Source organism: Lepisma saccharinum, chromosome 19, assembly GCF_977018435.1.
Source record: "Lepisma saccharinum chromosome 19, izLepSacc3.1, whole genome shotgun sequence".
NCBI classification, from domain to species: Eukaryota; Metazoa; Arthropoda; class Insecta; order Zygentoma; family Lepismatidae; genus Lepisma; species Lepisma saccharinum.
This window is the reverse complement of record NC_139247.1, coordinates 49,705,225-49,725,022: the sequence shown is the minus strand read 5'-3', so window position 1 is coordinate 49,725,022 and position 19,798 is coordinate 49,705,225. Positions and strand designations below refer to the sequence as shown.

At 37.2% G+C, this 19,798-nt stretch overlaps 1 protein-coding gene across 4 annotated transcripts in view; it reads left to right on the top strand.

Annotated features, from left to right (window-relative positions):
- Window positions 1-19,798, top strand: part of tws (protein phosphatase 2 regulatory subunit tws) — a 241,570-nt gene that overhangs the window by 180,293 nt on the left and 41,479 nt on the right. For 3 of the 4 annotated variants that reach the window (XM_083140840.1, XM_083140836.1, XM_083140838.1), the window contains 2 exons: window positions 2,257-2,322; window positions 11,168-11,265. In XM_083140840.1, coding sequence (XP_082996966.1) covers window positions 2,257-2,322; window positions 11,168-11,265 — 164 coding nt within the window. Of the gene's footprint in view, window positions 1-1,863; window positions 2,052-2,256; window positions 2,323-11,167; window positions 11,266-19,798 lie in introns of those variants that run through there. The other variant, XM_083140839.1, reaches the window with a different exon arrangement.

The following is a 19,798-nucleotide window of genomic DNA, read 5'->3' as shown; positions in this document are numbered from 1 at the left end:
TATCTGAAAAAAAGTTCATGTAATTCGAATGTTGATGAGGGGGCGCTTTTGCCCCCCCCCCCTCTATGATAAACCTTATCTACCAAGGGGAAGTAAACTGCCCTTGCCCCCTCCCCCCTAGTTTTGGAACCCGATCACCGCCACTGGGTGAAACTGTAGCAATAGTTTGTCACAAATAATATTTTTTCTGTGATTTACAAGCTGTAAGTTACTGCTATTAACTGCCATGTTCAGCACAATAGCGAGAGAACATTAGAGATTACAATCGTGTTGACTGCCGTAGTAGGGGTGTGCGGGATGGAATTGGACTAAAAGAAATCTCAATTTTCCGACACGGTGAAAATCTCAAATTCCCCACACTATTTCTCCCTCAAGTGATTATTTTTGCACTTCTGGAATAAACAATGCTAATTTCATGAAATTTCGAACACTTGTAGATTTTATTCACCGATACTGGTCGATGCTTTCGCGGGGTCCACAAAAATGCCGCGCGACACATTCGCGGACTGGTAGTTATTCAGAATTGAAAGTTTCCATTAATTTTGCGCGAATGTTATGTGAAAAAACAACAATTATTTTTTGATTACATACATTGATGGCATTTATATATTCGAGTGTAATTTTTAACATTTTAAAGGAAAAACTCTGGTAAATTGGTTCTTATAATTGGAGTAGAATGCTCACCAATTAATATTAATCAATTCTTGGAAGAAATTTTAATTGTTACTTTTTCCCAAGCATAGGTATAGATGGATATCGGTATGGGTGCCAGGTGGGTGCTTGCGCACTCCTTAATTTTCTTCCGCACTCCTTTTTCACAACCGAAAACACTAACTGTTTCAGATTCATCTTCAGGTTGCATAGTGGCAATTTCTATATTTACCCAACACACTACTGAAGAACACTCGGCAGTTATTGTCACCTATATAACGTATTTAACATTTGATGAATAACTTAATTTTGTACCTCACTTGGTTGTATTGCAAAGGTTCAAACAGTATGCTTTTAAAGGCAAGGATGACTTTATTTTGTATTTCACTGGTTCAATAAGACTGTAACGAGAGTCTGAAAGTTTACACTTTAAGACCACTTTCTTGAAGTGTTAGACGTAATGTGTGTGTCATCATGAACGTCCAGAAGGGTGCAAGGGGGCTACGGTTGTAATTTATATTAATTATTTTAAGAGCGTTGCAAGGACATAACTTGATACTGAAGGCGTGTTTTTTAGAGATCACTAATAATGGATCCAAATATCAAACATTAATGAATATTAAATAAAAAGAGTTAACTATTATCTTCCCATCACCTAAACAAAGTATTACCTAATAATATATATTAGATATTAGGGGCAAATATCCCCTGTGCCCCCCGCCCCTCCGGTCGTCCATGTATGACATTGGCCGCCCTTGAACAAGCTGTTCCCTTCAAATTAGCAAACACGTCGTTGTGTTGCTAACATCAAGCAAAAGTGAAGCAAGTCGCTAGTATTGTTGTTCCATTGGCATATTATCATAAATTCTGTGGTACGAGAAGTTTTTCCAGGAAGGGGGATACAAGGTATTTTTCCATGGGGGGGGGGGGAGACGAGACGTTACTCGCATAATAATATACCCTCTAAACAAATTCTCCCCTGTAACGCCCTAATAATAATTAACAAAAAATACTTTCACTGAGATAAAATTGTGTGTAAAATATGTAGTTTTCTAGAGACACCCGTTTTCAAGAGAGGGTCGTGGCCCCCTGCTCCCTTCTGAACGCCCGCAAGAAATTTACTTCCAAATAAGCGAGATTTCTTCGACTACCGCGTTCTTGCAGTGTTGACGCAGGCCGCTCGTCTCTTTTTTCACTCCCGAGATTCAAAGCGTCGTGACGTCAGGGTCGTTGTTATGCACTCGTGAGTGCCGCCATTGTGTCTGCAGTAATTTCAATGAAATGTTAGAAATCTAATTTCATCTCCTTGTCTACTCTACCAAAATTGCCATTAACCGGTTAATACAAACAGGAATAAATCACGGAGAACGCATAATTGTTGTCGTTGTTTGATATGGCCGGTAAGTATTTGTTCGCGGGGATCTAAATTCGTATTATGCGCGACCTAGTTGGCTATCAGATTATCCTAGTTGAACAATCGCATGAGTAAAAACGTTTTTTGTTGTGATTTGAAAAGTGTTTGTTAATATTGAATTAAGGATTCTGTGCAGCCTTAATATAAGTTATCTACAATGCCTGTATCTGACAGTTCTACGTGTTTTGCAGGTAATGGTGAGATCCAGTGGTGCTTCTCACAAGTGAAAGGAACGCTTGACGACGACGTGACTGAAGGTAGGTATTGACATTTTTATTAATTTATATTTGAATGGACAACAAAATGCCCTACTCTTTATATAGTAGTTCTGATGTATTTATAACGCCAAAGAGTTTTGTCAACTTCTGTCGCTTTTGCTAGATGCATGTACGAGTGCATTGTTACAATGTAACGATCGTTTAAAAATTACCGGTTTGAAAAGCACTTCAGTCATTTGAAATGTATCACTTGTATGTCAGTGCTTTTTAAAAGAGAAAGAAGTGTTCATTTTGCAGCTGCATTAAATTGAATTTACTGTTATCATGTAATGCATAAACTGTCTTTGATATGTAATTCAATTCATTATCCCAACGAGCATCATCCTACTGTTTCTGCAATAAGTTCCAAGTTGTTAGATATAACATTTGCAGAATTATTTATAACAGGTTGTTAACACTATTTTTTATTTTTTATAAAAAAAGCTGATATGTCACTGAAAACTCAATTATGTCAAAGAGTATGTCTTTCTCTTGTAACCTACATGCATCGACTTGTAGGAAGCAATACAATGCTACCTTTCTCTCATCTTAGCTTTTTTTAAAATTTTAAATGGTCAAGTTGAATTCAGTAATTTGTTATATCAGGATTTACTTCAATTGTGTATTCATGTCCATTGGTGCATATCCTAATTATGAATTTTGTTACCTCTGCACAAAGTAATTGATATGTACTCAAGGATGTACTTCATTGTACTCAAGGATATATGTAGATGAAATATGACATTATGCTTGACTGTGACCACTGTGGCTGAGTGCTTTACTCACAGATCCCATTAGGTGTTGGATTTGGGTTTAAGTTGGACATGTTTCTCAGCAATTTCATCTCACCATTTTTCGTTGAACTTAATAATAAAGATAGAAAAGGAAAATAAACTTAAAATAAGTAAAATGCACAATTTTATCTTAATGAGGTTACAATTAGAATCGATTGCATTATCGCAACTTGAGGTTGCTTAATGACAATAAACAGTGTCGTACAGGATAAATTGTTATTAGAAAATAAATTTACACCAATGGTTAATAATATAAATTGAACAGTCAGTTATTATGCCATGCTATATTTCATTTAGATACTACTTTCGTATAGGTGAAACACCTAGAAATCTTTTATTTCACACTTTTTTACTTTGCTTACATACTATTCTGTATTGCGGAACATTTCTTTAGGTGTAATTTTGAATTTCTAATGAAAATAATGTCTATTTCTTACATTTCCGAGTGCTTTCTGTAACACACAATATGGCACTGGTTCATCGTGCGTTGTGCCAGTGTTTTGTCGATTTGGAGTGTGTATGCAGTGTTCCAACCTTCTTCACCGAAAAAAAAAATACCTACTTTCGAGCCCGGATTTGAAATTATGCTAATACCTCGCAAACCATTGATGTTAGCCCCACAAACCATTTCCCATAAGGTTAGGTTAGGCAAGCATAGTTTTAAAAAAATAAAAATACTCGACACGTCATGTTATAGTGAAAACGCGGCGAGGTTTGTAACACTTACTGGGGGTTACGTCATGTAACACACGGAATGTTGTGCTCACGTGCAGAAAGCAAATGGCAGCAGCAGCAATAATGTGCAGAGATATTTTCGCAGATGAACCCATGATTTCGCATGAAAATGGATCAAAATTACATTCCCAAACTTCAACAACGCTAAAGAAAATGATTTGCTTAAGTACTTTCTTATGTAAAAAGTAAGAAACCATTTCTGCTATACGAAAGTGTTACCCAATATTAATACAAATGATTGCTTTGATGCCCTTTTCAATTTCTGTTGGAAGTCTGTGGTTATTTATTGGGTTAACAGCTGGTTGATAATTTTTTATATTGGATGCTGGGAGCCGTCGACCCACTGTACCCCCTTGAGTTTTTTAATGGACAGATTTCAACGTTTTGCGTAATATAAAAGTGGTTCCAGCGTTAGGAAACCACAAATAACTGAGATATTTGATCCCAAAGTGTGACCCGCATAAGCACAAGAAACTCCTATTCCGGGCTACTAACATTCATTTTTCCTGTAAAAAATTCCCAAACAGCAGCAAAATTAACACTCCTGGTGTAACAAAAACGTGAAATCCCTATCGGTATCAAATATGGCCCTCCTAACCTAACAACCATTTTCAATACGAACGAGAATACAATTTTTGAAAGTACTAAGAAAACGTGAAATCACTATTGTGACCAAACCTGGCCCTCCTAACCTAACAACTATTTCCAATGCGAACAAAAATATATAATTTTAAAAAGTACTAACCTTAAAACAAAGCACTTTCTGCTACGTGGTTGCAGGGGCGAAATGTGTCAATTGGAAGACAAATCAGACATTTTCATTGATAGCACTTACCACACTAAAAACGCATGCCCACTTTCGAAAGAAAATCTGGGGCAGTATGTCACATGACTGTCTCACTTATTACACAACACTTTAGCAACCTTGTGTTCTGGCGTCACAATTCCTACGTTATTAGGCTGGCTAGGTTTAGTACTAATAGTTTGTCATTGTATTTATGCTAATGCTACCTAACCTACCCTCGTAGGCATTCCTCGTCTGTCAGAACACAAGGGTCTCACTTATTGCACAACACTTTAGCAACCTTGTGTTCTGACGTCACGGGAGATAGCTTTTTCATTTTAGGCTAAATGCCTACGTTGTTAAGTTAGGCTAGCTAGGTTTACGTCTCTTAGCCTAAATTATAATTTGTCATTGTATTTATGCTAATGCTACCTAACCTAACCTTGTAAGCATTCCTTGTCTACCGAAACATCGTCTGCATTAAATCTCGCGCTCCCCGATGTAACACCAGGATTGCCAACCTTCAATCTCCGATATTTCCAACACGGCTCCAAGTTACAAAACACAAACAACGTAACAACGTGTTCCTTCATATCACATGCAGATGACAACGATGAAATGAGGTCATACATAGTCCCATTAAAAAAACTCTCATTACTCTACTATAATACATCTCCTAAAGCTAAAAACAACACAAATCGTTCGTATAGAACATAATCTTCATAAATGACAAAAATCATCACCTTATCACAGGGGTACGGGGGGTCGATGGTACCGGATGCTTTGTCTATTTCATTATGGTAGTGTGGGTTAAGAACTCTTCCGAACTTGTTTTCAGTAGATAGTGTTGACATGTGTTAAGTGTTTGTGGAGATATGTTATTGTGAGGCAGTATGTGGTTGAACATTCAAATCCCTTCAGAAAATATTTGGTCACATTGACACTGGCTTTCTTAACTCTTCTTCCAGTACCTCCTAACAATAATATTTCATAATTTATTTCCTCAGTCTTATAAATGTGCTCCATTTCCATCCATCTTGAAGCTAGTTAGAAGTAACTTGTCACTTGTAACATTTAACATAATTATTGTAGTTGTAAATGTCCAAATTAGTGTGCTTAATTCTTCTGTTTTTACATTTGCATGATTTTTGGCAGGGGTTCCAAGAAATGCAGATTTTAAAACTTTTTTTTTTTGTGGAATTGATAAGTTTAGCATGTCATAAATGACTGGCAGATATAACAATTTGTTGTTTTTGTAGCCTGTTTGTTCCATTGTGGTTTTATTTTGCACAATTTGTAGTCTCCAATGAGGAAATTTTGCACGAAGAAGATAATTTTATCTTTTTCCATTACAAGTCGATCAGCACCCAGTTTAATGTTTAGATCAACTTTGTTGGAGTTCCCGCCACGAAAGCTGTCCAGTCAAGGTCGGAGCTTCCCCATGCCTCCTTGACACCCCCTGGCCCTCCAGGGTTGCCACTCTTCTAAGCTACTCAGTTAGACACTTAACGCACACTTAACGCTTTGTACGTATACGGTTGATTGCATCTTCGATGGTGTATTGTGTGTGGATTATTTGCCTTTGCATTCATTATGAATGACATGGAGGAGCAGCATCCTATGTGTGGTACAATAGCAGGTGGAAGTGATGGTGGTGTACGTGCCTGGCGAATGGACATTAAAAAGCAAAGTAATGTAACAACTGGAAACGTTTACAAGTTTTTCAGAAATCTTGCATATAAGGAAAAACATCAACTTTGCACAAGTACAAAAACTGACGCCGGCAGCTTGTGGGATTTCTGAAAAGTCTGTACAACGTATTAGCAGTACTTAACTTTCGCAAAGCCTTAGGGCGTGAATGTTGTCCTCGAGTCACCAGCAAAGAGTTACAAATTGGGGGGGGGGGGGGGTAATGGATGATTTTAACATTTGCTTTGATGCAGTAGCGGCGGTCTCCACAAAGATCATCATCAGCTGCTCTTTCGCCAACATTGTTGTTAAGAATTGTTTCCCCTTTTGTTTATTCAGCTGGCCCATTTGTCGTTTTCTGTTTACATTTTATAATCACTTTCTTGAAGTGTAAACGTAGTATAGTATGACATTTTCCTTCCTTGAACAAGCTTTGTTAGTTTTAAATTACAATATATTTGTTTGTTGGCTATTTTAAAATCTTGCAAGAATGAAACCCTGCCACAGTTCAATAAGGGGCCGAATTTTGCTCTCGCCACTGAAGTTCACTGGTTGGGAGTCCCGGTCTTGTGTTCTTTGCAAGTGTCCATTCATTCATTTTCATCCTCAAAGATACCAGAAAACCGGTGCTAAATAACACAAATACGCAAAAATTAAGCCAGTGGCTATGATAGAATTAATTTTCAATAGCATATTTTTATGGAAACCTACTGAAAGGTGATTGGTATTAACATCCGTACATGTTTGTTTCATGTTGTTTTCATTTTCAACATTTCACTCCCTTAATTGGATACCCACCACCACCCGTAGATGATTAATCTTGGTGCCAGCACTGTTATTTATATATAGAGTCATAATTCTTAGTGTGGACTTACGGGATATATTTTTTTTCCCCAGTAGCCGGGAACACGTCTCGGGCAGTGCTCAGATGAGCGCAAGATCGATGTGCAGCAAAATTCGTTAAAATAAAACATAAAATACAGTTGACATGTGTGTCTAAAGACGCTGTATGTGTTCTTAAAATTAATTTCAATGTTTTATTACAAACTTACTTGCTGAAAGTTTTTAAGTGATCAAATAGAATACGAGTTAGCGAGCGACGATATTTTACATTATATAACCCAAAACTTTTTGCGAATCTTGGAACATTTTACTTTTTTACTTCACATGCTTATACATTGTGTGTAGAAAATATATACTGTATGCATCTATGAACCTTAAGAAGGCTTTGCTATATTTTCCAACCCTCTTGTGTCGCTGCTTCCATTATTTTTTACAGTTCGAAGTAAAAAACTCATTTCCTCATGAATTTCATGGAAACTTGTTTTCATTTCTTTCTAAATGGCCAATAAAGTATTTCAGTGTAAAATATAACTCGTAGCGTTCTTTACGTTAGTACTATTTTCTAACATTTTTTGTTTGGACTGAAAGTTGAAATTGTTGCTTATTGGCAACACTGTGCGTGGGTGGCGTGACCTTGACTGGACAGTTTTCATGGTGTTTAGTTTAGTTCCTTTTTTTTGGTGGGTGTGTACTTGCATGTGAAACTTCATTGGATGATGATCACTTCCTGTAGCACCTTTTATCAAGAGATCAGAAGATTCCAGGTTCGAATCCTTGCTGGGTCACCACTCTTGATAACTGCTGCTGTGCTTGAACTTGCAGAACAATTATAATATTGCTGCATTTAATGTTAATCATTGTATTTAAAGAAAGTAAAGTACAGGTTCACAAAATCTTACAAAGTCCATCAATGTTTGGTACATATTGATTTATGTTACCATGGCTATAATAATTTTTCTTTCTCTTCTTCCCTTTTTAATACAAATTTTTTTTCATACAGCATTAACATTAACAATGAACCTTGCAGTTCAAAAATTTATGACTGTCTCAGAGAGAATGGCTTTCCTGTTCATTAGGCCATCATGTCTTTCGCCACAACCTAATTGGTCCTGTCTTGAAATATTGCTGCCATTGTAGTTCTGAAAGGGTCTCTACAGGAGCCTTGTGAAAGTTTCTATTCACACATTGTGAAATTTCTTACCACAGTTTGCACGATGTGTTTGCATTCATAAAATGTTTAATAATTTATACACAGCAAGTGGTTCACATAAACGCAGTTGCACCAGGGCATTTCAAGCAACTGGTCACCTTATTAATATGCAGTGCTAATTTGGCATTATCCGTTGTCTAGCACTTGTAGCTCTTAAAGGTTTTATAGAGGCAAAATAATGTACACTTACTTTAAGTGGTTTTTATTTAACGTTTTCTTAGAAGAGTAGAGTGACTAGTCATGGAAGATTGAGTGTTGTGGGTGTGTTTATCTAGGCTTGAGAAAGTTCTGGGAAACCAGGATGAAATGTCGCAAGAAAATTAAAACAAAAAACACTTAAAAATGCCAGTGCATTATTTTGCTGCTTGTACTTATTCTAACACTATGTTTCAAGAGTGGCCATCTTCAGGTGAACAATTTCTTTTTGTTGATGATGTGATAGATCCTACGAAAGACTTGTAATTTTACTAAAATTGAAGGACCAACCTACTTCACTTTCTTTTTTTGGTAATTTTTCTTGCTTAGAGGCAGCCATTCAAAAATGGTCTTAGTTAAGCGTAAATGCTTGAATATCCCCGTACTCATTAATTATGTAGTTTAAAGCCAAAAAACCAGCCATATGTACTCTTGCTTAATTTTGCAATTCGGGCAAATACCTGAAGCTGGACCTTAAATGGAACTCTTCCTTCTTCTCCTTCTGGAACTAATTTAAGTTTTGAGTCTTTATCTTGAAAATAACGGTTAGCTGAACCTTGTTTAATTGAACTAATAGATCCCATTGCCCGATAACCTTTGTACGCTCTGCCCTTATATATGATCATCTCAGTTCATTTTTTAAAGATTTTAAACACACATATATGAGAAATTAGAGATTTGAAAGCATTATCGGAAAAAGAAACAAGAATCATTAGATTAGGTTCCCCTTACTGGTGAACATGTGCACATGCAGGGGGGGGGGGGGATTTCATATAAATCAAATGCTGAAATTGTAATGTGAGAACATGGCCGAGGGGTACCATGAAAGATGGCAGATTATTTAGTCACCGAGAAATGTGCACCATGAAGAGGACAGAAGGACAAAACTTTCATTAACAAAATTTATTTAAATCGTGAACTGAAGTTTGAACTTGGAAACACCACCACTGTATTTACAATTCAATTTTATGATTTTTTTAAATAATAATAAAAGAGTTAAAATGAGTTTTTTTGAGTGAAAGCAAGATATGAAATCTTACTCTGCCCCCCCCCCCCTTTTCCATGTTTGAAGTGGAAATTCATAGCTAGGGGGAAAGGTAGGGGATGCTTGTATGAATTAATATCTGCAGGGGGCTACTTATGCAAATTATGCTAGTCTGGATGTTCGTCATTGGGGTGAAAGTATCAACCTACTTTAACCCTCGCATTACCAAGCGGGGTATTCTGCCTACCCCAGGTTGATTTTTCCTTATAATAATTTTATCTGAAGAGCTACATACTTGTGGTTTCATAACTTTGTTCTAAAATGATGGAAATTGTATTCACACTCGTGACTGGCTCATTTTTTTTGTTTTTATAGTTATTATCGACGGGATATATTGGTGGGGTTGTGAGAAGGTTTACGAAATATGTCTGATTCTTCTTCGTTATTTAATTTTTCCATTGTTGAGTTTTACCTTACATCCGTTGCTTAGCTCAAAAAACATATATTGTTCTCTATTGTGTCAGGTTACTATTGTTGAGTTGAATTAGAGGGTGCATACATGGCAACGCTGCACTAGTGTCACCATACAGGGTTTATGTTCAGTTTAAATACTTATAATAATTTGAAATACTGTATTTCAATACTAAATAAAGCTATTCATTGAAAATAGCAGAACTTAAAAACAATATTACACTAAATCACAAAATTGTATTGGGGTAGTCAAAATACCCCGCTTGGTAAAATAAAGGTGTCGAAAAGCTTGGCAACGGGAGGGTTAAGCACTGCTCACCCTACTTCCTCCTCCAGAGAAGAAACTGTGGGCAGCCTTTCTGGTGAACAATGTAACTCTGATTCTTCTTTTGGCATTACGGCCCTTGTAGCATAGCCTTAGTGTTCTCAACAATGCCCATCTATTCATGTCTATGATTTTTGTCTCCATCTTCATATACCCAGTGTTCTGATGTCTCCCTCCACATCATCTATTCATCGTATCCTGGGTAGCCCTCTTCTTTGTCTCCCTCATGTTCTACGGAGAATACTTTCTTTAAGACTTCGTCATCATTCATTCTGATAAGATGTCCTGCTCAGCTCAGTCTCCTTGCCTTAATTTCAGCTAAAATATCAGGAGAGAAATAAATTTCCTTTGATTGATGATTATAAAGTATTCTCCATCCTTCATCATATTTGACCCGCATATTTTTGTAGTATTTTTCTTTCCCAACAATGTAACTCGACTGTATTAAATATTAACAGTATCTCTTTTACCAAACTTCCAGAGATGATAAATAGATTATTGGAATAGATTTAAATATATGTTTTCTATTCTGCTACTGGATTTCATATGTTGGTTTTGGTTGTTGTTCGTACTGTATCTCAGTACATGTAGACTTGAAAATTATGATAATATATATTTTGTATTCTCTGTTGTCTGCAGCTAAACGTGCAAATAAAATACATAAATTGGCTCGGTTCTGGTTATGAAATCTTGCATTGTTATTCACAGTTCTAAAAGAAAGTAGCCCATTTGGGTAGATTGTATGTGTCAATTATTATGTAGATATTGAATTGAATAAGATGCATGTTATACAGCTATTTTGTCCTTTTTGCAGCGGACATAATATCCTGTGTGGAATTCAACCACGATGGAGATCTGCTAGCAACAGGGGATAAGGGTGGTAGAGTTGTAATTTTTCAACGAGATCCCACTGTAAGTATTAATTATTATTAATAGTAAGAGTAGTAGTATTGTAGTACTATTTGACCCAAATGTAATGAAATTCTCTCTGCATTTCATTGAAAAATCTTATTTTTTTAATGTGCTTCAAGAGTATAGTTACGGTCAACAGGTTTGACAGTTTCAAGCGTTGAGGTTGTGTTAGATTTGTTAGTACTCTCTGCTGTTAATTTTGCAAAGTTTGAGAGCTAATCATAGTCAATTCTTTTATAAAAAATTGTGTATGTGATAATGTAGTGTGGATATATTTGTGAACATGTGCGGTTCTTAAGATGTCCAGTGACTGCGCTGGAGTTAATGTGTAGGAGGGAATGTAAGCAAGAAATTCTTTGTAGATTGCAATAGAAACTTGTAGTGTAAATTCTTCAGACCATCACCATCTTAAATTTGAAATCAGAGTTAGAGGTGTTTGTGCAAAATATGTTTGTTTGCATGATTCATCTAGGTTCTTCATAAATGTCCCCATTAAAGTTGTTGCATTATTAAGAATATAGACTACGTTAGGCACAGATGCTACAGCATTTACTTCTTGCTTTGCCAGACATTTCATTCCTCAGTAGGATGATCTTCACAAGGAACTTGGAGAAGGTACAGCAGCTTAAAACTAAAATTCTGCCTCTGTATCAATTGTTCACATCATGACTGCTACTAGAAAATGCAATGCATAAAACCATGTGGGTGAACGAAAATTAAAATAATACTGTTCATAAGTACCTTTACTTTTGCTATTTTTGTTACAATTGTCACTGTTTTGCATGTAAAACCTTTTACTAAATGTTGTCCCTCACTGCAAGATGAATGACTATTCACAAGGACAGTTGGCAGTGAAAAAAAAAAAGATTTGATTTACATTTACTTTCTACGTAAACCATAGTGCCATCCTGCCAAGCTGAATAGTTAAGTGCTCTTGACTTCATTACAAGTGTCTGGTTTTGCATTATTTTCCTACTTAATGTGCATAAACAAATATGTTCAGTCTTATTATTGTATCCACCACAATCGCACTAACAAATGACATTTTTCAGTGTTAGAAGTGAAATTAATGTCCTTATTGATCACCTAGAAGGAACAGTTATGTTCAGTGCTCGAAAAATTTTCTTCAGAGCTAGGCACCAGAAAACCACCTACTAGTAATTGTGGATACTATATGAAGCTGGGCCAGCCCCTGTGGCGGAGTGGTTAGCATATTGCGCTACGATGCCTGGGGTCCCGGTTTCGAATCCCGTACTGGGCTTGGATGTTTGTACTTGTGTATTCATCAATTTCATCATTCATCACCATCTTTGCAAATTAGCCAAAAGTGGCACAAAAAACGAAGTAAAATAAAGCAAATCAATCAGTCTATAAGCTGATCATCACCGTATTCAAAACATCGCTGAATTATGTGAGAAAGCTGGAAATGGGGTGTTGGGGGACAAAGAGTAAGAAATTGTTACAGATTCTATAGAATGTTCACAATGTTGATAAAAAAAATAATTTACTATCTTACGCTGTACTGCAATTTGAACCTAGAATCTTGAAAGTTTTGTACACTAAAACTTAAAAAACAAAACTGCAATATTACAGCAAAAGATCAGTCGCTAAGCTGAAATTTTTAGTCGACCTGGCGACCGTGATGTTTCGAGTCCTGTTATTATTTCCCTCTGATTTATCCATCTCGTACTTATGAAAAAGATGAAAATTTGTTGCATTGAAGCCTTTAGCTGGAAGTATCTCATTGAGAAATAAACTTATTGTTGGTAGACTTCAGAATTTTTTTTAAAAAAAGAAAGGTGGTGGTGTGTTGATATTGACCCTCTCTGGGCTGTTTTGAAACTTATCTTTTTTAAGAACCTCGCTGATATTTTAAATTCTGAAAATATATATAGACTTGTTTGAAATTTCCCCTAGATTACCGTATTTCACTGCATAATTGTTGCAGATTTAATGCCAAATTTTTCTGCAAAAAAAAAGTACTGTAACCATTATGTGAAGCTTTTTTTCTTTAAGGAAATAAAAACTGCTGGTATTACTGGTACTTAAAAATCATTAATTAATAAAATGTGTTTGGTACAAGATTAGGGTGCACATGTGAATACTTGGAAGTTAAAATTGAATAGTCCAAATCGACTTTCTTTGTGACAGTGTAACGAACATTTATCCTGCCCTGAACCTGATTTGCCTAACCTAACTACGAAACCCTAACAAAGACAACAGTAAATGAATAGCTGGTTGCAATAGAAGAACCATGTAGGAGTATTCAAAAGTGAAGAACCATTCTCAAACATGCAGCAAGTAATCACTAAAACATTAAAAGTATGTGTTAACAGACATAAATGGAAATAAAACCATGAAGAAAATACCAGTGTACCATGATGAAATTGACTTAAACAATCTGAACTTGAGCCAGTGCTTCTCCTTGGTTACATTTTATTAGAATTTCCTCCAATTTTCACTCCTTTACATGTGTACCTTTATTTAATTTTAAGAAAAATGGCTATGTTAGATTGCCTTTGTATTGTGGCCACTCCCTATGTACTATACTCTAATATTTGAGTGCACCATCTGTACTTACGATCTGTGACTAAGTTGCTATGGAAACAGAAATCAACATTGAATGATTCTTGCAATGAGTGTGCGTTGCATGTGCCTGTTAGTACTTTTGGAAGTGTTATCTATTGATCGGCATTAATTGTTTTAACCACCGTATGTATGTATATATGTGCGACGGTAAATTACATGTTCATGAATGGAACTGTAAGTCATTGATTCCACAAAAGAAAAGCAAGAATTTCCACACTTAACAGCAGATAAAATTCTTCTCCGTGACAACTTTCATATTCAAGTTCTTTGTCCAGAATTTAATGCTAATTACCGTTTCACCACTTAACCCCTTAAGTGGGCACTTTTCAAATGCCACATCTCTTCCATAGTGGGTTTATTTTAAAAATTACAATTGCTCATCACTCCTCAAAGTACATCTTCTTTACTCAAACCAGATAGAAGACTCCTTTTGCTGCTTTGAGCCATCGTTGTAAAATTCAAGACTTCAAATTGCAAGAAGTCAGGGGTGACAGGTTCAAATCCCAGCCTGGACGTGGGTGTTCTTTGTGAGTGTCCCTTCATCATATCACCACCACTCATCGTAACCTTTTGCCGCCCAAGCATCTCGAACGAGATACCCAAATGTAACCCTCACTGTCCCAAGCGTCTCGATCAAGATGCTGTGTCAAGGTCGTAGTTTTTACATTATAACTTTTCTATTTTTGGCTAGAATTTCGATTTTATTTTTTTATATTGTTCCTAACACATGTATTTAACAGAAATGGTTTTTTGCATTTTTTTTTGTCTTGAAAATGGAGGGGAAAAGGTACTTCTCTTTTGTGGCTCTTTTCAACGTCAAATTTTTGCCGATAAAGGAAGACTGGCTTTGTTGTTCTAAAGCAATGCTTTTCACTCCCGTCTGTTAACTGCATTCGAAGGAAACTTATCAGTATCCGATGTCAAAATGAAAGTTTTCCGTGAGGGTGCATGCAGGGGGTGCAGGGTGGGGGAGGGGGAAGACTGGTTGTTGAATCTGCCTTGTGAGAATGGAATTTCGAAGCACGCTGAAGGAAACCTTTTTTTTAGCACAAGTGTCCACAAGTTGCGACAGGGGTTACCCTGCATTGTCTAAAAATAGAATTTCAAGCAGCTGCAAGAATCGCCGCTCATTTTTCACTGTGTTCTAGTTTTTCGTCCGTGAATGTTGTGCGTAGGTGTCGTTTTGTGCCCAAGTGCGAGGACATTTTTTGGGTGAAGTGACAATTTTTTAAAATAATTTTTGGGGTTTTTCTCCCTTCCCCCTCCATATATATGCCAAATTTGCATAATTTGTGCATTTTTACCTTTTTTGGGGCACCATTTTTTTAAGAAAAGTATTTTTGAGTGGATTTCCCCCCTTTCCCCTCCATATGTATGCCGAATGTGCATAAATTATATATCGTCTGAATCTGTGATTCATTCTGCGTACAACGGTATATCTTTCTTATCTCTAGGGCATTTAGTTTCTGAGCTATAGTCATTTCAAGGTACCGCTGCATTTTGAAGCTTGAATCAGTGGCGTGCCCACCATTCCTTTTGGGGGTACAACTCAAGTTACATTGGTCATACGACAATGATGCAAATATTTTTCTGTTTCTTACATGCCATCTATAATTTCTATGTGCATTTTGAACTTTTCATATCCTTTTTTGGGGGGGGGGAACCCCATTTTTTAAAAGAAAAAGTATTTTCAGGGGATTTCCCCCTTTCCCCCTCCATATATATGCCGAATGTGCATAAATTATATATCGTCTAAATCTGTGATTCATTCTGCGTACAACGGTATATCGTTCATATCTCCAGGGCAAATAGTCTCTTGAGCTAAAGTCATTTCAAGGTACCGCTGCATTTTGAAGCTTGAATCAGTGGTATGCCGACCATTCCATTTGGGGGTACAACTCAAGTTACATTGGTCATATGATAATAATGCAAATATTTTTGTGTTCCTTACATGTCAGCGATCATTTCCATGTGCATGTCGACACTGTCATGTACTTTTTTCTTGGGGTGAGGGTGGGGGAACCAATTTTTTTTTTCCGAAATTTTGGAATTTTGAGTTAGCCCCTTCCCCCCTGCCACATATATGCCGAATTTGCATAAATTTCATATAGTCTGAATCTCTGGTTCATTCCGCGTACAACGGTATATCACTCATCTCTCTAGGGCAATTAGTCTCCGATCTACACTCATTTAATTGAAACTCTGCATTTTGCTCAAAATCGGCTCGGTACCGAGAGGCTTACATGTGAAAATGGCCTTGGGCGCCAAAAGGTTAATCATCGCGATTATCCAAAAAGTGACAGAAAAGCAACCTAAATCAATCAATAAGATAAATTCTCATTTGGTTTCTGAATTGGCTCCGAGCACAGATTATACACTATTGCATACACAAGTGAAAGATAAACACAGCTAGCAGAGTGCCAACATGGAAACAGGTCCGTAGCTCATAATATGCAGGAAGATTGAACCAGAGACTTCCGGTTCCTGTTGTTTCCTCACTTACCGCTAGGAGCGCTGGTGTAGCCAGTTCGTCTGCTGTGCATGATAGGTTTGAGTTGTTGCAAAAGCAGGAGCTAAACATGTGTGTGACCACTGTCGATATTCAGATCGTATGGAAAGTGCATAATTGTGTGAGTCTCTTTGATTTTTGTATCAATCATTGTGCGTGCTGTATGCCTGACTGAAACTTTTTGGATCCTGTGTTTGTTAAACTTGTGAGGTGCTTAGCTAGTCCGGTAGTGTGTAGGGATTTTTTTGCATCGGTTAGGTGCTGTATACGTTCGTTGATGGATCTGCCAATGTAATGAGAGTTGCACTCACACTGGGCATCATATACTCCCGGGTTGTCAAGTGGTGATGTTTGTTTAGGACACTGGCTATTTTGTTCACTGGTTTGTGTGCGAGTTTGATGTCATACTACTTGAGGGTCTTGGCTAGGCGGTTGTATGTTGGCTGGTGGTAAGGGAAGGAAATTCATTTTGTTTTATTGCTGGTGGCATTGGTTAGGTTGTCACATCTGCATTTCAGCTTTGCTACACCATGTAGAAAGTTGATGTACTGTGTACCCATTCTGAAGTCCTATGTCTGTAACCATGGTAATTTCATCCTTCAAATCATCTTTGCTTGTGAGGTGCGAGAGAGCTCTTCCGTAGAAGTTAAGCAATACATGAGCTTTATGTGTGGGTGGGTGATTGGAGAGGGAGTGGATATATTGGTTCCCTGCACCTGGTTTTCTGTAAACTGTGTTGGTGAATTTGTTACCCCTTCTTTTGATGGTTAGGTCTAGAAATTTGATGCTGCCTTGGTTTTCCAGTTCTATTGTAAATTTCAACCTGGGGTGAATGCTGCTAAGTTTTTCATAAGTAGATCTATTTCTTCATCCTTTTTGTAAGCAACAATGGTGTCATATGTTATGTGTCAAGGTGCATCACAATATTGGCTATGGGAGCGGATAGAGGGTTACCCATGGCTAATCCTCCTGTTTGTATGAAGTATTTTTCTCCAAACTGAAAAAGTTGTGCTTGAGGCAGATTTCCAATAACTTGGATACCTCAGACATTTTCACTGGTGAGACCTTATTGGTAGCAAGCCATCTTTCAACCGAGGTGAGGGCAAGGTCAATGTGGATGAAGTTGTACATGTCAACTATATCGATACTAGCGAGTTTGGCATGGCTGGCTTGCTCTATTGAGGTTATTAGTTCTTTGGCATCTGTGCTGTTGTGGAAAATGTACGTCAGTTTGTGGTTGTGTTTAGAGATTTTTATCCAGTTTGAGGTAAACCGTTGGTGGTTTGAACCCTGCAACTATGAGGTGCATCGGAATCTGCAGTTTGTGCATTTTTGGAATGCCATAGGCTATGTGGGGGAAGGTGGGGGATGTTAAGGTGTAGTTTGCAATCCTGCTGGTTCAGAATGACAACTTTCAAGTGCACGCTTAATGATACTCTTGCACTTTTCGGTTGGGTCACTGTCGAAGGATTTGTATGAATCACTAATTAGTTTTTGATGCATCTTGCAGGAGTAGTCATATTACCTTTATATATGATCACATACTGGTTTGTTTTATCCGATTTTATGCACCAGCAGTTGTTTGCTTCCAGCCACAATTTGAAGTCTGTTAGAATGGACCTGATTTTTATGCGAGTTGGCTGGGGTTTGGACGTCTTGTTTAGCGCCACCTTCTGCTGTCAGTGTGTTGCAGGTTGGGGGCAAAACATGCTGCTTTTTTTTTTTGCTGCACATATGAGGTCTAGGGTGGGAGGATCACTGGTTAGCACATGGAGATTTTTGAAGGATTGAGGAACGTTGAGGCTTGTTAGGTTGACAACATTGTTCACTTGTCCGTCATTTGGGTTGTTCACACTTTCACTTGGCCATTTTCTTCTGATGTGGTGTAGCTTGTTTTTGAGGGTCCTCTTTTTTCATCTTTTACTGTATGTAGCATGTATTCATATATTTTTACCGGCGCGTATCCATCTCGCGGAGGGTAGAATTGATACTGGTTCTTTTTTTTTCGCACATGTGTGCAAGATGTTGAATTTCTGTGTTTGTCAGCAATGACGGCTGTAAGAGCTTGCTATTGAGCATAGTACACAACATTTTTCATTTTATAGCTGTTCACCGGCACTTTCCACTGAAATACTCTAGTAACTCACTCACGTCTTATCAGCCACATTTTTTATCCCCTCTAACATGAAATGGGAGTAAGTTTTAAAGTTTGGAGTAAGTAATTTATGTGGATGTTGTGGAAGTACTTGCTGCAGTCCAAAATGTGTTTTTAACCTGCCTGCTAAAGCTAATTTGCAGAATAAACATGTGGGTTGTACATTAAAATTTCCAAACCCTTTTGTCAAATGTAATTTCCTGTAGTTGTTAACCCATGATCAGCTGCACTTGCTTGAGTCATGTCACCATATTTCAAATTTTTAGAATTTATTTTTTGTATTTCTACCGATATGTTTATTATTTGTCTTTAATGTTGTTTTTTTTCTTTCAAATTGTTTGTTTTCAAATAGAGTAATACATTGTCGGAGCGAAGAGCTTGGAGTGCTAAAAGACTGTTCCTCTAAACTGCTCTAAAGAACTTTGGTGCTCCACAAATCTTGAATGCACTGAAAAGCAGACTTCATTCCATGTAAATAGAGAAGGCCTATGATAGCTAGGATCGTATCTGGATTTGTAAAAATCAGCCCTGTGAAATAGTTTGCTCTGAAAGTCTTTGCATTAGTGCACTGAGTTATCACAGGGAAGAAGTTGGAAAACTTTACGGATAATTTTTGCATCTTTTGCAACACCATGGAGTCCTGGTAGATGAATAACTATGCTCCACCTTCCTCTGAGAATGGTCATTTTACCCACCGACCTCCTAAATCTTTATTCTCCTCATCTTAATTGGCTGATTCCCTACTGATCATTGTTTTGAGCTTGGCTGGCATCTGTCGCAAGTGTCTTCAAACTCTGGTAACAACAAATCAACTCCGTATTCTGTGACCAGCTTCTTCGTAAGCTGATATAATATAAAAGCACTTGGAAACTTTTCGTATTGTCTAGTACTATGACAGAAAATATACATTTATGAAAACTTATTAGAAACGTAGACGTAATGACTAATATGCAGATAAAACAAAGCAATGTTATCGGTCATGGGTGAGTTCTGCACTTCCTCTGACAGCGCACCCTCCACAATAATGGTCTCTCATATACTGCCATTTACATCATATCATAGGAATTTGATCAGGTCACTCTTAACACACTAAAAGTCAGCTAGAGAGCAGTACAGGCCAATACTTTAAGAGAGTACAGCACTCTTCCATGACATATCAGCCCGAATTTAATACTCTTTATGCTGTAAGCTGCTTTGAAGTAGGAGCATACTTGATTTGTTTAATACGGCAATTACTGCAATTTTACATGAAGTATTGAATGTATTGCAACATAGTTTCT